Below are 19,482 nucleotides of genomic sequence, written 5' to 3' on the forward strand. Positions count from 1 at the left end.
GTTGGTTTCTGTCTCGTCAGAGGGAAGGGGTTTCACCTGTGTTGGTTTCTGTCTCGTTAGAGGGAAGGGGTTTCACCTGTGTTGGTTTCTGTCTCGTTAGAGGGAAGGGGTTTCACCTGTTGGTTTCTGTCTCGTCAGAGGGAAGGGGTTTCACCTGTTGGTTTCTGTCTCGTTAGAGGGAAGGGGTTTCACCTGTGTTGGTTTCTGTCTCGTTAGAGGGAAGGGGTTTCACCTGTGTTGGTTTCTGTCTCGTCAGAGGGAAGGGGTTTCACCTGTTGGTTTCTGTCTCGTTAGAGGGAAGGGGTTTCACCTGTGTTGGTTTCTGTCTCGTTAGAGGGAAGGGGTTTCACCTGTGTTGGTTTCTGTCTCGTTAGAGGGAAGGGGTTTCACCTGTGTTGGTTTCTGTCTCGTTAGAGGGAAGGGGTTTCACCTGTGTTGGTTTCTGTCTCGTTAGAGGGAAGGGGTTTCACCTGTTGGTTTCTGTCTCGTCAGAGGGAAGGTTTTTCACCTGTGTTGGTTTCTGTCTCGTTAGTTCCCCCTCCTGTTCTGTGTTCCTTGTCGGTGTTAGTTCCCCCTCCTGTTCTGTGTTCCTTGTCGGTGTTAGTTCCCCCTCCTGTTCTGTGTTCCTTGTCGGTGTTAGTTACCCCTCCTGTTCTGTGTTCCTTGTCGGTGTTAGTTCCCCCTCCTGTTCTGTGTTCCTTGTCGGTGTTAGTTACCCCTCCTGTTCTGTGTTCCTTGTCGGTGTTAGTTACCCCTCCTGTTCTGTGTTCCTTGTCGGTGTTAGTTACCCCTCCTGTTCTGTGTTCCTTGTCGGTGTTAGTTCACCCTCCTGTTTCAGAGTCATTATTTGGGTTTTCTTGCTGGGTAATGTAACAACACACAAATTGTCACTTTGATCTCTCTCCGGTCCCTCACTGACACTGTGGATTTGTGCCCATGTGTTTGTTTTTCTGTCTCTCTCTCTCTGTCTGTCTCTCTGTCTGTCTCTCTCTCTCGCTCTCTGTCGCTGTCTCTCTCTCGCTCTCTGTCGCTGTCTCTCTCTCTCTCGCTCTCTGTCGCTGTCTCTCTCTCTCTCTCTCGCTCTCTGTCGCTGTCTCTCTCTCTCGCTCTCTGTCGCTGCCTCTCTCTCTCTTGCTCGCTGTCGCTGTCTCTCTCTCTCGCTCTCTGTCTCTCGCTCTCTGTCGCTGTCTCTCTCTCTCTCTCTCGCTGTCGCTGTCTCTCTCTCTCGCTCTCTGTCTCTCGCTCTCTGTCGCTGTCTCTCTCTCTCTCGCTCTCTCTCTCGCTCTCTGTCTATCGCTCTCTCTGTCTGTCTCTCTGTCTATCGCTCTCTCTGTCTGTCTCTCTGTCACTGTCTCTCTGTCACTGTCTCTCTGTCTGTCTCTCTGTCTGTCTCTCTGTCACTGTCTCTCTGTCGCTGTCTGTCTGTCTCTCTCTCTCTCGCTCTCTGTCTATCGCTCTCTCTGTCTGTCTCTCTGTCACTGTCTCTCTGTTGCTGTCTGTCTGTCTCTCGCTCTCTCGCTCTCTGTCTATCGCTCTCTGTCTATCGCTCTCTCTGTCTGTCTCTCTGTCACTGTCTCTCTGTCGCTGTCTGTCTGTCTGTCTCTCTCTCGCTCTCTGTCTATCGCTCTCTCTGTCTGTCTCTCTGTCACTGTCTCTCTGTCGCTGTCTGTCTGTCTGTCTCTCTCTCGCTCTCTGTCTATCGCTCTCTCTGTCTGTCTCTCTGTCACTGTCTCTCTGTTGCTGACTGTCTGTCTCTCGCTCTCTGTCTGTCTGCTCTCTCGCTCTCTGTCTATCGCTCTCTGTCTATCGCTCTCTCTGTCTGTCTCTCTGTCACTGTCTCTCTGTCGCTGTCTGTCTGTCTGTCTCTCTCTCGCTCTCTGTCTATCGCTCTCTGTCTATCGCTCTCTGTCTATCGCTCTCTCTGTCTGTCTCTCTGTCACTGTCTCTCTGTTGCTGTCTGTCTGTCTCTCTGCCTGTCTAGGTGACAGACCGTCTTATCTCAGAGCGTCTGAAGAAGACTCCAGATGGTTTCAGTCGTACTGATGTCCAGCTGGCTGTAGTACCTGTTCTCACTGCTATCACATCATACCACAACTACCTAGAACAGGCCAGACAGGTACACATACAAAAACACACACACACACTCTGAAATAGGCATCGAAAACATTGTTTTGATAAAGGCGAAGAGCATATTTTCATTGGAAGCATTAGTCTTAGTTACATTTTGAACAAAAGCTTGCCCACCAAGTTTAAGTTCACGAACAGACGGCAACACATTAACACATTAACACATTGAAACATTGAAACATTGAAACATTGAAACATTAACACATTAACACATTGAAACATTGAAACATTGAAACATTGACACATTGACACATTGAAACATTGACACCTGCCAGTTGCAGGTAACTTGGTTAAAAGGGGAAGAATGTCATCTCTCTCCTGCTGTTAACTGTCTCAATGCCCAATAATGAGGGAATAAATGCTGAGGCCTTAGCATGTTCATGAGTTTTCTGTGATGGAGACGTTAGCATGTTCATGAGTTTTCTGTGATGGAGACGTTAGCATGTTCATGAGTTTTCTGTGATAGAGACGTTAGCATGTTGATGAGTTTTCTGTGATGGAGACGTTAGCATGTTGATGAGTTTTCTGTGATAGAGACGTTAGCATGTTGATGAGTTTTCTGTGATAGAGACGTTAGCATGTTCATGAGTTTTCTGTGATAGAGACGTTAGCATGTTCATGAGTTTTCTGTGATAGAGACGTTAGCATGTTCATGAGTTTTCTGTGATAGAGACGTTAGCATGTTCATGAGTTTTCTGTGATAGAGACGTTAGCACGTTGATGAGTTTTCTGTGATAGAGACGTTAGCACGTTGATGAGTTTTCTGTGATAGAGACGTTAGCACGTTGATGAGTTTTCTGTGATAGAGACGTTAGCACGTTGATGAGTTTTCTGTGATAGAGACGTTAGCACGTTGATGAGTTTTCTGTGATAGAGACGTTAGCACGTTGATGAGTTTTCTGTGATAGAGACGTTAGCACGTTGATGAGTTTTCTGTGATGGAGACGTTAGCATGTTGATGAGTTTTCTGTGATGGAGACGTTAGCATGTTGATGAGTTTTCTGTGATGGAGACGTTAGCACGTTGATGAGTTTTCTGTGATAGAGACGTTAGCGTGTTGATGAGTTTTCTGTGATAGAGACGTTAGCACGTTCATGAGTTTTCTGTGATAGAGACGTTAGCACGTTGATGAGTTTTCTGTGATGGAGACGTTAGCGTGTTCATGAGTTTTCTGTGATGGAGACGTTAGCGTGTTCATGAGTTTTCTGTGATAGAGACGTTAGCGTGTTCATGAGTTTTCTGTGATAGAGACGTTAGCGTGTTCATGAGTTTTCTGTGATAGAGACGTTAGCGTGTTCATGAGTTTTCTGTGATAGAGACGTTAGCGTGTTCATGAGTTTTCTGTGATAGAGACGTTAGCGTGTTCATGAGTTTTCTGTGATAGAGACGTTAGCGTGTTCATGAGTTTTCTGTGATAGAGACGTTAGCGTGTTCATGAGTTTTCTGTGATAGAGACGTTAGCGTGTTCATGAGTTTTCTGTGATAGAGCACGTTTGAGTTTTCTGTGATGTTCGTTGATGAGTTTTTTTCTGTGATAGATGGAGACGTTAGCACGTTGATGAGTTTTCTGTGATGGAGACGTTAGCACGTTGATGAGTTTTCTGTGATGGAGACGTTAGCACGTTGATGAGTTTTCTGTGATGGAGACGTTAGCACGTTGATGAGTTTTCTGTGATGGAGACGTTAGCACGTTCATGAGTTTTCTGTGATAGAGACGTTAGCACGTTGATGAGTTTTCTGTGATAGAGACGTTAGCACGTTGATGAGTTTTCTGTGATAGAGACGTTAGCACGTTGATGAGTTTTCTGTGATAGAGACGTTAGCACGTTGATGAGTTTTCTGTGATAGAGACGTTAGCACGTTGATGAGTTTTCTGTGATAGAGACGTTAGCACGTTGATGAGTTTTCTGTGATGGAGACGTTAGCACGTTGATGAGTTTTCTGTGATAGAGACGTTAGCACGTTGATGAGTTTTCTGTGATGGAGACGTTAGCACGTTGATGAGTTTTCTGTGATGGAGACGTTAGCACGTTGATGAGTTTTCTGTGATGGAGACGTTAGCACGTTGATGAGTTTTCTGTGATGGAGACGTTAGCACGTTGATGAGTTTTCTGTGATGGAGACGTTAGCACGTTGATGAGTTTTCTGTGATAGCATGTTGATGAGAGACGTTAGCACGTTGATGAGTTTTCTGTGATAGAGACGTTAGCACGTTGATGAGTTTTCTGTGATAGAGACGTTAGCACGTTGATGAGTTTTCTGTGATAGAGACGTTAGCACGTTGATGAGTTTTCTGTGATAGAGACGTTAGCACGTTGATGAGTTTTCTGTGATAGAGACGTTAGCACGTTGATGAGTTTTCTGTGATAGAGACGTTAGCACGTTGATGAGTTTTCTGTGATGGAGACGTTAGCACGTTGATGAGTTTTCTGTGATGGAGACGTTAGCACGTTGATGAGTTTTCTGTGATGGAGACGTTAGCATGTTGATGAGTTTTCTGTGATAGAGACGTTAGCACGTTGATGAGTTTTCTGTGATGGAGACGTTAGCACGTTGATGAGTTTTCTGTGATGGAGACGTTAGCACGTTGATGAGTTTTCTGTGATAGAGACGTTAGCACGTTGATGAGTTTTCTGTGATAGAGACGTTAGCACGTTGATGAGTTTTCTGTGATAGAGACGTTAGCACGTTGATGAGTTTTCTGTGATGGAGACGTTAGCACGTTGATGAGTTTTCTTGGTCTATTCAATGTAGCTTTTTTTTAGGTTGCTAAACATGTTTTAAATCACTAGATACTATGGCTGGTAAAAAGTGACCCCATGTTTGAGTGAAAGACAATTCCATTGATGGCATCTGCGACTGTAGGCCTAAGTAGAAAATAAAACATTTGGGCAAGTGACCATAATCCTCAGGTAAAAACAGCTTGTGCCTTTTTGAGAGTTTCATCTCAATATCTGATCATAACATCATCGTTGTTCTCTTCTGTCTTTCCACCTTCATCTCTCAGAGGGAGTTGGTTCAGTGTCTGGAAGCAGGGCTGATATACCGCTGTGCCAAGCAGTGTGTGGTTGCCCTGACAATGTGCACCGTGGAGATGCCTGACATCATGATTAAACTCCTCCCCGCACTCATCGTCAAGCTGACTCACATCTCGGCAACCGTCGCCATGGCGTCGCCCATGCTGGAATTCCTGTCCAGTGAGAACACACCTTAGTTTACACGCCCTGATAGATGGAAGCCAATCAGAGAACAGGATCTGTTTATACAGGAAGCTAGATCAGCCAATGAATGTGTGAATGATTCTTTGTATTTCACTTCCTAGTTCATGTTAGATGATGTTTACATATGAAACACACCTAATATACCTCACACAGTCATGTTATATACTTTAGTGTCTTTACAGGGAAGATGGTTCAGTTGTAGAGTTCAGTGACCCCATTACATCCTTACCTGTTGATGATGGTGCCACATGGCAAGGTTAGATTATGTCATGCTAACTGTGTGTGTGTGTGTGTGTGTGTGTGTGTGGTGTAGCTCTGGTGCGGCTGCCACATCTCTATGCTTACTTTGTAGCAGAGCAGTACGTCAGTGTGTTCGCCATCTCCCTGCCCTACACCAACCCCTCCAAGTGAGTACCGGATACACACACGTGTAACAAATGTACACACGTTCACACACACGCTCTCTCACTCTGTTTCTCTCTGTTTCTCTCTCACTCTGTTTCTCTCTGTTTCTCTCTCACTCTGTTTCTCTCTGTTTCTCTCTCACTCTGTTTCTCTCTCACTCTGTTTCTCTCTGTTTCTCTCTCTACCTCTCTCTCTGTTTCTCTCTCTCCCTCTCTCTCTCTCTCTCGGTTTCTCTCTCTACCTCTCTCTCTCTCTCGGTTTCTCTCTCTACCTCTCTCTCTCTCGGTTTCTCTCTCTACCTCTCTCTCTCTCAGGTTTAACCAGTACATTGTGTCTCTCCAGGTTTAACCAGTACATTGTGTCTCTCCAGGTTTAACTAGTACATTGTGTCTCTCCAGGTTTAACTAGTACATTGTGTCTCTCCAGGTTTAACTAGTACATTGTGTCTCTCCAGGTTTAACTAGTACATTGTGTCTCTCCAGGTTTAACTAGTACATTGTGTCTCTCCAGGTTTTAACCAGTACATTGTGTCTCTCCAGGTTTTAACCAGTACATTGTGTCTCTCCAGGTTTAACTAGTACATTGTGTCTCTCCAGGTTTTAACCAGTACATTGTGTCTCTCCAGGTTTAACCAGTACATTGTGTCTCTCCAGGTTTAACTAGTACATTGTGTCTCTCCAGGTTTTAACCAGTACATTGTGTCTCTCCAGGTTTAACCAGTACATTGTGTCTCTCCAGGTTTAACCAGTACATTGTGTCTCTCCAGGTTTAACTAGTACATTGTGTCTCTCCAGGTTTAACTAGTACATTGTGTCTCTCCAGGTTTTAACCAGTACATTGTGTCTCTCCAGGTTTAACCAGTACATTGTGTCTCTCCAGGTTTAACTAGTACATTGTGTCTCTCTCCAGGTTTAACTAGTACATTGTGTCTCTCCAGGTTTAACTAGTACATTGTGTCTCTCCAGGTTTAACTAGTACATTGTGTCTCTCCAGGTTTAACTAGTACATTGTGTCTCTCCAGGTTTAACCAGTACATTGTGTCTCTCCAGGTTTAACTAGTACATTGTGTCTCTCCAGGTTTAACTAGTACATTGTGTCTCTCCAGGTTTTAACCAGTACATTGTGTCTCTCCAGGTTTAACTAGTACATTTGTGTCTCTCTCTCCAGGTTTTAACTAGTACATTGTGTCTCTCTCCAGGTTTTAACTAGTACATTGTGTCTCTCCAGGTTTTAACCAGTACATTGTGTCTCTCCAGGTTTAACCAGTACATTGTGTCTCTCCAGGTTTAACCAGTACATTGTCTCTCTCCAGGTTTAACCAGTACATTGTGTCTCTCCAGGTTTAACCAGTACATTGTGTCTCTCCAGGTTTAACCAGTACATTGTGTCTCTCCAGGTTTAACCAGTACATTGTGTCTCTCCAGGTTTAACCAGTACATTGTGTCTCTCCAGGTTTAACCAGTACATTGTGTCTCTCCAGGTTTAACCAGTACATTGTGTCTCTCCAGGTTTAACCAGTACATTGTGTCTCTCCAGGTTTAACCAGTACATTGTCTCTCTCCAGGTTTAACCAGTACATTGTCTCTCTCCAGGTTTAACCAGTACATTGTGTCTCTCCAGGTTTAACCAGTACATTGTGTCTCTCCAGGTTTAACCAGTACATTGTGTCTCTCCAGGTTTAACCAGTACATTGTGTCTCTCCAGGTTTAACCAGTACATTGTCTCTCTCCAGGTTTAACCAGTACATTGTGTCTCTCCAGGTTTAACCAGTACATTGTCTCTCCAGGTTTAACCAGTACATTGTGTCTCTCTCCAGGTTTAACCAGTACATTGTGTCTCTCCAGGTTTAACCAGTACATTGTGTCTCTCCAGGTTTAACTAGTACATTGTGTCTCCAGGTTTAACCAGTACATTGGTTTTAACCAGTACATTGTGTCTCTCCAGGTTTAACCAGTACATTGTGTCTCTCCAGGTTTAACTAGTACATTGTGTCTCTCCAGGTTTTAACCAGTACATTGTGTCTCTCCAGGTTTAACCAGTACATTGTGTCTCTCCAGGTTTAACCAGTACATTGTGTCTCTCCAGGTTTAACTAGTACATTGTGTCTCTCCAGGTTTAACTAGTACATTGTGTCTCTCCAGGTTTAACCAGTACATTGTGTCTCTCCAGGTTTAACCAGTACATTGTGTCTCTCCAGGTTTAACTAGTACATTGTGTCTCTCTCTCCAGGTTTTTAACAGGTTTAGTACATTGTGTCTCTCCAGGTTTAACTAGTACATTGTGTCTCTCAGGTTTAACTAGTACATTGTGTCTCTCCAGGTTTTAACCAGTACATTGTGTCTCTCCAGGTTTAACTAGTACATTGTGTCTCTCCAGGTTTAACCAGTACATTGTGTCTCTCCAGGTTTAACCAGTACATTGTGTCTCTCCAGGTTTAACAGTACATTGTGTCTCTCCAGGTTTAACTAGTACATTGTGTCAGGTTTTCTCTCTCCAGGTTTTAACTCCAGTACAGTACATTGTGTCTCTCCAGGTTTAACCAGTACATTGTGTCTCTCCAGGTTTAACCAGTACATTGTGTCTCTCAGGTTTAACCAGTACATTGTCTCTCTCCAGGTTTAACCAGTACATTGTGTCTCTCAGGTTTAACCAGTACATTGTGTCTCTCAGGTTTAACCAGTACATTGTGTCTCTCCAGGTTTAACCAGTACATTGTGTCTCTCCAGGTTTAACCAGTACATTGTGTCTCTCCAGGTTTAACCAGTACATTGTGTCTCTCCAGGTTTAACCAGTACATTGTGTCTCTCAGGTTTAACCAGTACATTGTCTCTCTCCAGGTTTAACCAGTACATTGTCTCTTCCAGGTTTAACCAGTACATTGTGTCTCTCCAGGTTTAACCAGTACATTGTGTCTCTCAGGTTTAACCAGTACATTGTGTCTCTCCAGGTTTAACCAGTACATTGTGTCTCTCCAGGTTTACCAGTACATTGTCTCTCCAGGTTTAACCAGTACATTGTCTCTCAGGTTTAACCAGTACATTGTCTCTCTCAGGTTTAACCAGTACATTGTGTCTCTCAGGTTTAACCAGTATATTGTCTCTCTCAGGTTTAACCAGTACATTGTGTCGTTGGCTCACCATGTCATCTCCATGGTTTATCCGCTGCCGACTCACCTTCAGAAAGGACTTTGTGCAGTACATCACCAAGGTAGGTGGTCTCTGTTTACACGTGTCATAATCTACCTGTTTCCTGAGACATTTTCCTTGTAACTCTCTCTCCCTCCTCCTTTCTCCTCTCCTCTCTCCTCTCCTCTCCCTCCTCTCCTCTCTCTCTCTCCTCTCTGCTCTCCCTCCCTCCTCTCCCTCCTCCTCCTCTCTCCCTCCTCTCCTCTCTCCCTCCTCTCTCTCTCCTCTCCCTCCTCTCCTCTCTCTCTTCCCTCCTATCCTCTCTCTCTTCCCTCCTCTCTCTCTTCCCTCCTCTTCCCTCCTCTCCTCTCTCCTCTCTCTCTCCTATCTCTCTCCTCTCTCTCTCTCTCTCCTATCTCTCTCTCCTCTCTCCCTCTCCTCTCCTATCTTTCTCTCCTCTCTCTCCCCCCTCTCTCTCCTCTCTCTCTCCTCTCCTATCTTTCTCTCCTCTCTCTCCCCCTCTCTCTCCTCTCTCTCTCCTCTCCTATCTTTCTCTCCTCTCTCTCCCCCCTCTCTCTCCTCTCTCTCTCCTCTCCTATCTTTCTCTCCTCTCTCTCCCCCCTCTCTCTCCTCTCTCTCCCCCCTCTCTCTCCTCTCTCTCCCCCCTCTCTCCCCTCTCTCGCTCTCCCCTCTCTCGCTCTCCCCTCTCTCGCTCTCCCCTCTCTCTCTCTCTCTCCCCCTCTCTCTCTCTCCTCTCTCTCCCCTCTTCTCTCCTCTCTCTCCCCTCTCCTCTCTCTCTCTCTCTCCCCTCTTCTCTCCTCTCTCTCCCCTCTCCTCTCTCTCTCTCTCTCCCCTCTCCTCTCTCTCTCTCCAGGGTCTGCGCTCTAATGCTCTGATGCCGTTCGATGACACCCAGGACACTCAGAGCAGCTTCCGTGCTCGCAGCACCAGCCTCAATGAGAGGCCCAAGAGGTACACACACTCACACACACACACACACACACACACACACACACACACGGCCGGGTCACATGACTGCTCATTGAAGATCTTGTGACCGCATGGCCGTACAGGAGGTTGGTGTTGTCAAGGTAACACAGGACTCAGCATGACTGTCGTTGTGGTGTGATGGTTGTTTTGGTTTCCCACAGGTTGCTATGGTGATAATTTCTGTTTTGGTGGTTTGTTTTTGTTGGTAAATATTTTCTGTTGGTTGTTGTTGTCAACTCACGCACATTATTACCATAAGATACACAAAGAGGTGGAGAGAGAGGAGATGGGTCTTTTCTCTTTCTCACTCTGTCTCTGTCGTGTCATTGTACTCCTCTCTCTCGCTCTCTCTCTCGCGCTCTCTCTCTCGCGCTCTCTCTCTCTCGCTCTCTCGCTCTCTCTCTCTTGAGATCGAAGGGTTTTTCTCATCAGGGCAGCTGTTTGACTGCAATCTATTAAAGAGATGCTCAGAGAAATAATCTCCAAATAAAATCACATTATAAAATCTTATAATAAAAGCTAATAATTAAATCAGACACAAGTGACTTCCTGAACCCCGTCCCACCTAAATCCTACCCTCTACCCATAACCAGGCCACCCTAATGGTTCCTTTGGAGTGTCAATCAAAATCCCTAGCTACCCAGCTTGGAATTCTGTCATAATCAAGTCCTGACCTGACTTACATCTTCTAGAATCGCTCTTTTTTAAATTCTGTGAGCAAGTTGACTTATCCACCAATGTTGACCATGGACTTGGGGCCCACCCCTCCACTCCCAATCGCTTCCCTTGCTTTTTCTGTGGTGACTTTGGGAGAAGAGTAGATTCTCTCTCCTTCTTTTTCTCCTCCTGATTTCCCTCTCTTCTGTTGGCGCTCAAAATGTCACTTCCTGATTTCTTTGTGCCCTCCATGGCAACGCCCATGCTCCCATAGTAACGCACCATAGTAACAAGCACACTCCCATGTTAACTCTCAATAGTAACACATAATAACAACATTCTATTAATAGCCTGTACTGACCCCCTCCCTCCGTTCCAGACCCCCTAACCCTGTACTGACCCCCTCCCTCTGTCCCAGACCCCCTAACCCAGCCAGACCCCCTAACCCTGTCCTGACCCCCTAACCCTGTCCTGACCCCCTCCCCCGTCCCAGACCCCCTGACCCTGTCCTGACCCCTTTTACCCAGACCCCTAACCCTGTCCTGACCCCCTCCCTCTGTCCCCAGACCCCTAACCCTGTGACCCCTCCCACTGTCCCAGACCCCCTAACCCCACTGACCCCCTCCCTCCGTCCCAGACCCCTAACCCTGTCGGGACCCCTCCCTCCGTCCCAGACCCCTAACCCTGCCAGACCCCCTGTCCCAGACCCCCCTGTCCTGACTCCCCTCCCTGTCCTGACCCCCTAACCCTCCCAGACCCCTAACCCTGTCCTGACCCCTCCCATCCCAGACCCCTAACCCTGTCCCTGACCCCTCCCTGTCCCAGACCCCTAACCCTGTCCTGACCCCTCCCTCCGTCCCAGACCCCTGAACCCTGTCCTGACCCCCTCCCCTCTTTCCAGACCCCTAACCCTGTACTGACCCCCTACCTCTGTCCCCAGACCCCCTCCCAGTCCCAGACCCCTCCCACCTGTCCCAGACCCCCTGACCCTGTCCTGACCCCTCCCACCGTCCCCAGACCCCCCTGACCCTGTCCTGACCCCTAACCCTGTCCCAGACCCCTAACCCTGTCCTGACCCCACCACTGTGTCCCAGACCCCCCCACCGTCCCAGACCCCTAACCACTGTCCCAGACCCCCTACCACCAGACCCCTAACCCCCAGACTCCCCCTCCCACCGTCTCCAGACCCCTAACCCTGTCCTGACCACGTCCATCCCAGACCCCTGACCCCCTGACCCCCGTTCCAGACCCCCTAACCCTTCCCTGACCCCCTCCCACCGTCCCAGACACCCTAACCCTGTCCTGACCCCTCCCACCTTCCCAGACCCCTAACCCTGTCCAGACCCCTCCCACCGTCCCAGACCCTAACCCTGTCCCTGACCCCTCCCACCGTCCCAGACCCCTAACCCTGTCTGACCCCTCCCACCTTCCCAGACCCCTACCGTTCCAGACCCCCCTGTCCTGACCCCCTCCCACCCTGTCCCAGACCCCCTAACCCTGTCCTGACCCCCTCCCACCGTCCCAGACCCCTAACCCTGTCCTGACCCCTCCCACACCCAGACCCCTAACCCTGTCCTGACCCCTCTGTCCCCAGACCCTAACCCTGTCCTGACCCCTCTGTCCCAGACCCCTAACCCTGTCCTGACCCCTCTGTCCCAGACCCCTAACCCTGTCCTGACCCCTCTGTCCCAGACCCCTAACCCTGTCCTGACCCTCCCACCCACCCAGACCCCTAACCCTGTCCTGACCCCTCTGTCCCAGACCCCTAACCCTGTCCTGACCCCTCTGTCCCAGACCCCCTAACCCTGTCCTGACTCCCTCTGTCCCAGACCCCTAACCCTGTCCTGACCCCTCTGTCCCAGACCCCTAACCCTGTCCTGACCCCTCCCTCTGTCCCAGACACCCTAACCCTGTCCTGACCCCTATCTGTCCCCAGACCCCTAACCCTGTCCTGACCCCTTCTCTGTCCCAGACCCCCTAACCCTGTCCTGACCCCTCTGTCCCAGACCCCCTAACCCTGTCCTGACCCTCTGTCCCAGACACCCTAACCCTGTCCTGACCCTCTCTGTCCCAGACCCCCTAACCCTGTCCTGACCCTCCCCAGACCCCTAACCCTGTCCTGACCCCCTGTCCTGACCCCCTCTGTCCCCCTGTCCCAGACCCCCTAACCCTGTCCTGACCCCTCTGTCCCAGACCCTAACCCTGTCCTGACCCCTCTGTCCCAGACCCCCTAACCCTGTCCTGACCCCTCTGTCCCAGACCCCTAACCCTGTCCTGACCCTCTGTCCCAGACCCCTAACCCTGTCCTGACCCCTCTGTCCCAGACCCCCTAACCCTGTCCTGACCCCTCTGTCCCAGACCCCTAACCCTGTCCTGACCCTCTGTCCCAGACCCCTAACCCTGTCCTGACCCCTCTGTCCCAGACCCCTAACCCTGTCCTGACCCCTCTGTCCCAGACCCCCTAACCCTGTCCTGACCCCTCTGTCCCAGACCCCTAACCCTGTCCTGACCCCTCTGTCCCAGACCTAGCCCTGTCCTGACCCCTCTGTCCCAGACCCCTAACCCTGTCCTGACCCCTCTGTCCCAGACCCCTAACCCTGTCCTGACCCCTCTGTCCCCTAACCCTGTCCTGACCCCTCTGTCCCTAACCCTGTCCTGACCCCTCTGTCCCCTAACCCTGTCCTGACCCCTCTGTCCCCAGACCCCTAACCCTGTCCTGCTCCCTATGTATACTTACTCTATCTACTGTACCTCTGTGGGAGTTGGAGAGATGCATGTCAGGTGTAAAAAAACACATCTCAGACAGCTGTATAATATTAACCTGATCGTTGTACCAGGGGCTCTTTTCAGCTTGGAGCTACTTTTCTATAGTAATGAAGGTTTGAAATAAAGCAAAGCAGTGAGGGCATCATTAGAGTATTCTCATTAAACGTGGTTTCTCCTGTAACTTGTCCTCTCTAGTGGTTACAGAATCCAACTATGTCTTAGACTTAGATGGACGGTGTGTCGTAGTATCTGAGACCTCCGTTTGTCGTTAGACAGTAGATCACGTGTTGGTGATTTATTGGTTCTTGTGTTTTTAGATCAGCCGTGCTCTCCTCCGACACCTGCTTCATACAACACATTCCTCTCAGTTGGTTCTGTCATTTGTTGTCGATTTTTGTTTTAACCTTTAACCTCTTCCTTCCCCCTTGTTGTGTTCATTGGTTTATATTAACCCTCCTCAGGCTGTGCCGATCTCTTCAGTTGGTTGTTTCAGTTGTGTTGATTTGAACCCCTCCTGCTCGGAGTCCATCCTCCTATAACAGATCTCTGTGTCCCAAATGGCAGCCTATTCCCTTCACAGTGCACTACTTTTGACCCGTAGGGTGGTGCACGTAGAGGGAATAGGTTGCCGTTTGGGATAATCTGAGTCATGGCAGCGTCTCCTCTTGCTGCTCAATGTGATGACGTCTCGTTTTCTTTCAGGAGTAGTTTGTGTTTGTTGTGGAGAAGCTGATGCTGTTTGTTCTCCCTGTTGCTCTATAGTTGTTCCTTCCTTTCTGATGTTTATGTTCCTATTTGTTTAGTGTTTTACTGCTGTTAATTTTCTCAACTTGTTTTTGTTTGTTTTGTTTTTGTTTACTCTTCGGTTGATTTGACCCCCCATCCCTCCTCTGACTGGGTGCTGCGTTGTGGGTGGGGTCGGTGACACCCTGGATCCCTCCATTGCTATTGGCACACTCTCTTTTGCTTCATCCCCCCTGACCTTCGCCCTCTGACCCTTTGACCTTCGTGCCCCACCCCCTTGCCCGTGTCTCCGTTGGTCACCTGGTGGTCGTTCGGGGCCGTTTCTGACGTGACTGGCGACATATCCTGATTTCCGTTTCCTGTTGGCCGTTACCTCTCTCCCCCCGCCCTCACCTCCCTCGCCCACTCCTACTCTGTCCTCTTTCCAACACACAATCCACCCCCTATCTCACACACACCAACCTGCCCCCTACCCCCAATCCTGCCCCTACCCCACACCTTCCACCCTCCACTCCTGCCACGTTGCCATGGTCCCAGTCTACGGGCAGCCAAAATGCGAAGGCCCACCAGCAGCAGCAGCAGGTGTCAATGGCAGCGGGCGTCGCGGCGAGTTCCCGGCTCTCCCGTTGCCAGGGAAAGAGCTGAGGAGATCTCGTCGGCCATGGACGCATTCCCGTTTTGCTCCTCTGAAGCATCAGCGTCTCCGAAGCACGCGCAGTGCGCAGGTAGGAGAGCATGGCCCTCTGGGTAACCAGGAAATAAAACCCAGAAAATAACTTTTCTTGCTTCCGTTGGGGGCGGGAGCCCTGAATGGAGAAAAAACAGGGACCGGTGGGCGGTTGCCAGTGTACTGGAAACCTGGGTTGGGTGGCGGTGGCATGCTGGAGGAGGATGTGTTGAGTGGTTCTGGGCTGCAATCGTCATCTTTTCTTTCTTTTTTTTTTGACATTTGAGTGATTTTGTTGCATGCAGTTTGTGCTTTGGAAAACATCTAGATTTCTGTCAATGTTTTCCTGTTAACCCCGTTTTGGCTTCTTTAACTTCTCTGATGCTTTGGTTTGTTATGAATAGTTATTTTAGTTTGTTTTCGGTCGTGGTGTTTGCTGTGCTGACTGGATTTAATTTCCCCCGACTGACTGAATGGAGAAAAACATGGCCCTACTCCCAGCAGTGTACTGACACGACAAGACTGACTGAATGGAGAAAAACATGGCCCTACTCCCAGCAGTGTACTGACACGACAAGACTGACTGAATGGAGAAAAACATGGCCCTACTCCCAGCAGTGTACTGACAAGACTGACAGCCACTGCTACCAATGATTGGCTTTTCCTCTTCCCTGTGGGAAGGGACTATTGCGTTCTGGGCCAATGAGAAGCCAGTCTTACACACATGACTGAATGGAGAAAAACATGCATGCTGCCTGTGTAGTTTTTCTGTTGCATTGCGTTTGTTTGACCCACAGATGCTCCATGAATTCCTCCGCTGATTTACAACCATCTGTCTGTTTGTGGGATGTTGGGATTCGTTGATTATCTGACTTACAAAGATTACGGTAACTTTCCCACAATTCCCAGGTTTCAAGAAATCCCGGTTGGAAAATTCCTGGATTTCCCGATCATTCCTTCCAGATTCGAGGAATATTCCAATGTTTAGGATGTCTGGGGTTTACAAGGGGAAAGTTACCAGAAAATTATGCTACCCCTCATCTATGACAGAGTGACTGACTGAGTTGGGGTTTTGTGGTGTCTGTCTCCAACTGACTCAATGACTCCTGCCATGCACCAATCACTACACATACTTACCTGTGACTACCTGTGAGTGACTACCTGTGAGAGTGGCTGACTGTGGCTGACTGTGAGTGGCTGACTGTGAGTGGCTGACTGTGAGTGGCTGACTGTGAGAGTGGCTGACTGTGAGAGTGGCTGACTGTGAGTGGCTGACTGTGAGTGGCTGACTGTGAGAGTGGCTGACTGTGAGGGGCTGACTGTGAGAGGGCTGACTGTGAGAGGGCTGACTGTGAGGGGGCTGACTGTGAGAGGAGCTGACTGTGAGCGGGGCTGACTGTGGCGGGGCTGACTGTGAGCGGGGCTGACTGTGGCGGGGCTGACTGACTGTGGCAGAGGGCTGACTGTGGCGGGGCTGACTGTGAGCGGGGCTGACTGTGAGCGGGGCTGACTGTGAGGCGGGGCTGACTGTGAGAGGGGCTGACTGCTGACATGAGGGCTGACTGAAAAGTGAATCCAGACATTGCAGTTGGTGGTGGTTAGATAATGTTTCATCATTTCTCTCTCCATCTGTGTATCTCAAACCCATAGGAGTCCATAGGTTGTTATTGAGCAGTCTGTCAGATGGGGAATTAGTTCAGCTGACACTCAACTAGTCAGCTCTCAAATACTAGCCAGTCTGTTTTGTTATCATGGTGACTCATCATCATGCCAAACAATTTGTCTTGACAATGATCTCCTATGGAATTGGCAAGAGCACAAACTGATCTGGGACCAGGCTACTGAAGTACTAGTTCTAATCCAAATTGTCCCAAGGAGAGGGAAGAACTGATCTGGGACCAGGCTACAAAAGTACCAGGATCGGAGGAAGAAGTGTGTAGTTTACCAGGCCCTGTTACAATCTGTATAACTGTCAGTCCCCCTCCTGACCAGCAGGGTGCAGGAGACGATCACAAGACAGCCTGAGGAGCTTCCCCTTTACACACTGATCCAAGACCAGTTTTGTGTTTCAACTCTAATGGTTAGGGATAGGATCGTGGCCAGTTGAGCTGATCCTAGATCTGTGCCTATAAGAAAGTACAGTATTTGGGATTCCTCGAACAGAAGGTCTAACAGACTCGCCTCAGTGTGTGACTATGGCAACGCCTCAGTGTGTGACTATGGCAACGCCTCAGTGTGTGACTATGACGCCTCTGGTGTGTGACTATGGCAACGCCTCATAGTGTGTGCAACGTCTCACACTGCACGCTGTTCCCTTCATAGTGCACCACCTTTGACCAGAGCCCTATGGGGTTGCCTGGGCCCTGGTCTAAAGTAGTGCACTGCATAGGGAATAGGGCCCTGGTCTAAAGTAGTGCACTACATAGGGAATAGGGTGCCATTTGGAACGTGACAACTGACTTGGTGCCTCAGCCGACACCTACTGGCTACAGCTGTTCTGCCTACCTACCACTGGTGGTCTGCTTTCTTACACACACACACACACACACACACACACACACACACACACACACACACACACACACACACACACACACACACCTGCTAGCAACAGAGTCAACTCTTTTAACTACCATTCAGGTAATCTTTAATTTAATTTGAAGAGTCCCCTTCTCCATGTCCTTCAGTCCGTACCTCTTAACTCCAAAGCAACAGGCAGCTGTTGTTGTTCTATTAGCTATTAGAGAGATTAGCTATTAGTTCTATTAGCTATTAGTTCTATTAGCTATTAGTTTATATTAGTTCTATATTAGTTCTATTAGTTCTATTAGTAGCTATTAGTTATATTAGTTCTATTAGTTCTATTCTATTAGTTCTATTAGCTATTAGTTCTATTAGTTCTCATAAAGGCCTTTGTCTCCAGGTATCATCAGGTTGTCTGTCCTTCAATGGAACACCTGTTTAGTTGAACTTCAATACAACACAACTTTTCTCCTTTATTTGTTTGAACACACAGAGAGAGATGTGAACACACAGAGAGAGAGATGTGAACACACAGAGAGAGAGATGTGAACACACAGAGCGAGAGATGTGAACACACAGAGAGAGAGATGTGAACACACAGAGCGAGAGATGTGAACACACAGAGAGAGAGAGAGATGAACACACAGAGAGAGAGAGATGAACACAGAGAGAGAGAGATGTGAACACAGAGAGAGAGAGATGTGAACACACAGAGAGAGAGATGTGAACACACAGAGAGAGAGAGATGTGAACACAGAGAGAGAGAGAGAGATGTGAACACAGAGAGAGAGAGAGATGTGAACACAGAGAGAGAGAGAGATGTGAACACAGAGAGAGATGTGAACACAGAGAGAGAGAGATGTGAACACAGAGAGAGAGAGATGTGAACACACAGAGAGAGAGATGTGAACACACAGAGAGAGAGATGTGAACACACAGAGAGAGAGATGTGAACACACAGAGAGAGAGATGTGAACACACAGAGAGAGAGATGTGAACACACAGAGAGAGAGATGTGAACACACAGAGAGAGAGAGAGATGTGAACACAGAGAGAGAGATGTGAACACACAGAGAGAGATGTGGAGAACACTATCGGACACAGCCACTGCTGCAATGCAGAACTATGTTAAGAAAGAGCTGTCGTTGTGATGGCTGGCTGGATAAACTGATGATGCAATAACACTACGGCCCTGTCTCATTCCGAGACGGCTCGCTGCCTCCCTCTCACTGCCTCAGAGAGGCAGCGTCCTTATGGATTGAGGCACAGCCCAGTAGTAACAGATAGGGAGACAGACACAGAACCCTAGTGAATGGTGGACACCTTCCCCTCAGACTGTATGTCGTTGTGCTTCAGAGGCAGCGTCATATGGATTGAGCACAGCCCAGTAGTAACAGATAGGAGACTGACACAGAACCCTTCCCCTCAGACTGTATGTCGTTGTGCCTCGAGGGTTTTAGGGTCCTGAAATCACCACGGTCACCGTCCCAGATGGAACCCCACTTCTCATCCCCGGTCGAAAGTGGAGGCCTATTTAGGACGAGGTCTCCAGACTTGATCTGAACACTAAACCATGTTCTTAACCGTTCAATATGACCAGGTGAAGGTGAGAATTGCTCCGTCGTGATGTGCTCCCAAGCGAGTACCTTAAGGACGGTACCGATCTGGTGATGTAAGGGAAAGATATTATTTGGTCATTTGGGGTCATGGCGGTCTGAATGGGTGTCCACCAGAGCAGCTGGGTCAGTGCCACCGGGTCAAGGGTCAATTAAGGGTTGAACACTCTGTTTGCTGTGTAAACTGTGCTGCTGGGTTGTGCTGGTCAGAAGCTGGGACTTGGTCTGAGTTAGCATTAGCAATAGCAATAGCATTAGCCATAGCGATAGTGTTAGCGATTTGTGTTAGCGATTGGCGTTAGCGATAGCATCAGCCATAACCTCTTGGGAGAGTGAGCTGCAGTGTCTATATGCTTTTGTCCAGAGGTGTCCTATGGACCCTGGTCTAAAGTAGTGCTCTATATAGGGAATAGGATGCCATTTGGCACACAGACAAGACGTTTGTTATATTCTGTTACACAAGACGGACAGAACTGACGCAGGTAGAGGGAAAATAACTTCTAGAGGCACGAGCCACCTAGAGGAAGAAGAGGGAATGTTCCTCTTCTCTCGTCTCACACTTGTTCCTTCCTCTAAAGGGCTCAGGTTATATCATCTCTCCATTAATCTATCATCCCCCCCTTTGTATCCCTGCTACTGTC

The 19,482-nt window shown here is 48.5% G+C and overlaps 1 protein-coding gene and 1 long non-coding RNA gene across 7 annotated transcripts in view; one reads left to right on the top strand and one right to left on the bottom strand.

Moving 5' to 3' along the window:
• LOC127920523 (uncharacterized) overlaps window positions 1-448 on the bottom strand; it is a 1,633-nt gene extending 1,185 nt beyond the window's left edge. For 3 of the 6 annotated variants that reach the window (XR_008106481.1, XR_008106483.1, XR_008106482.1), the window contains exons 1-2: window positions 311-408; window positions 37-154 (exon numbers count right to left, since the gene is read on the bottom strand). This is a non-coding gene — a long non-coding RNA (uncharacterized LOC127920523). Of the gene's footprint in view, window positions 1-36; window positions 155-192; window positions 249-310 lie in introns of those variants that run through there. The other 3 variants (XR_008106484.1, XR_008106486.1, XR_008106485.1) reach the window with 3 other exon arrangements.
• LOC118380360 (tuberin-like) overlaps window positions 1-14,760 on the top strand; it is a gene marked incomplete at its 3' end in the record, with an annotated part of 47,230 nt that extends 32,470 nt beyond the window's left edge. The window contains 7 exon segments of the mRNA XM_052504574.1: window positions 1,982-2,116; window positions 5,135-5,324; window positions 5,662-5,755; window positions 8,860-8,901; window positions 8,903-8,960; window positions 9,753-9,850; window positions 14,573-14,760. Of these exon segments, the coding sequence (XP_052360534.1) occupies window positions 1,982-2,116; window positions 5,135-5,324; window positions 5,662-5,755; window positions 8,860-8,901; window positions 8,903-8,960; window positions 9,753-9,850; window positions 14,573-14,760 (805 nt within the window).
• Window positions 14,761-19,482: the final 4,722 nt, after the last annotated feature.

The sequence above is a fragment of the Oncorhynchus keta genome, unplaced genomic scaffold (genome assembly GCF_023373465.1).
Source record: "Oncorhynchus keta strain PuntledgeMale-10-30-2019 unplaced genomic scaffold, Oket_V2 Un_contig_19797_pilon_pilon, whole genome shotgun sequence".
Classification (NCBI taxonomy): Eukaryota; Metazoa; Chordata; class Actinopteri; order Salmoniformes; family Salmonidae; genus Oncorhynchus; species Oncorhynchus keta.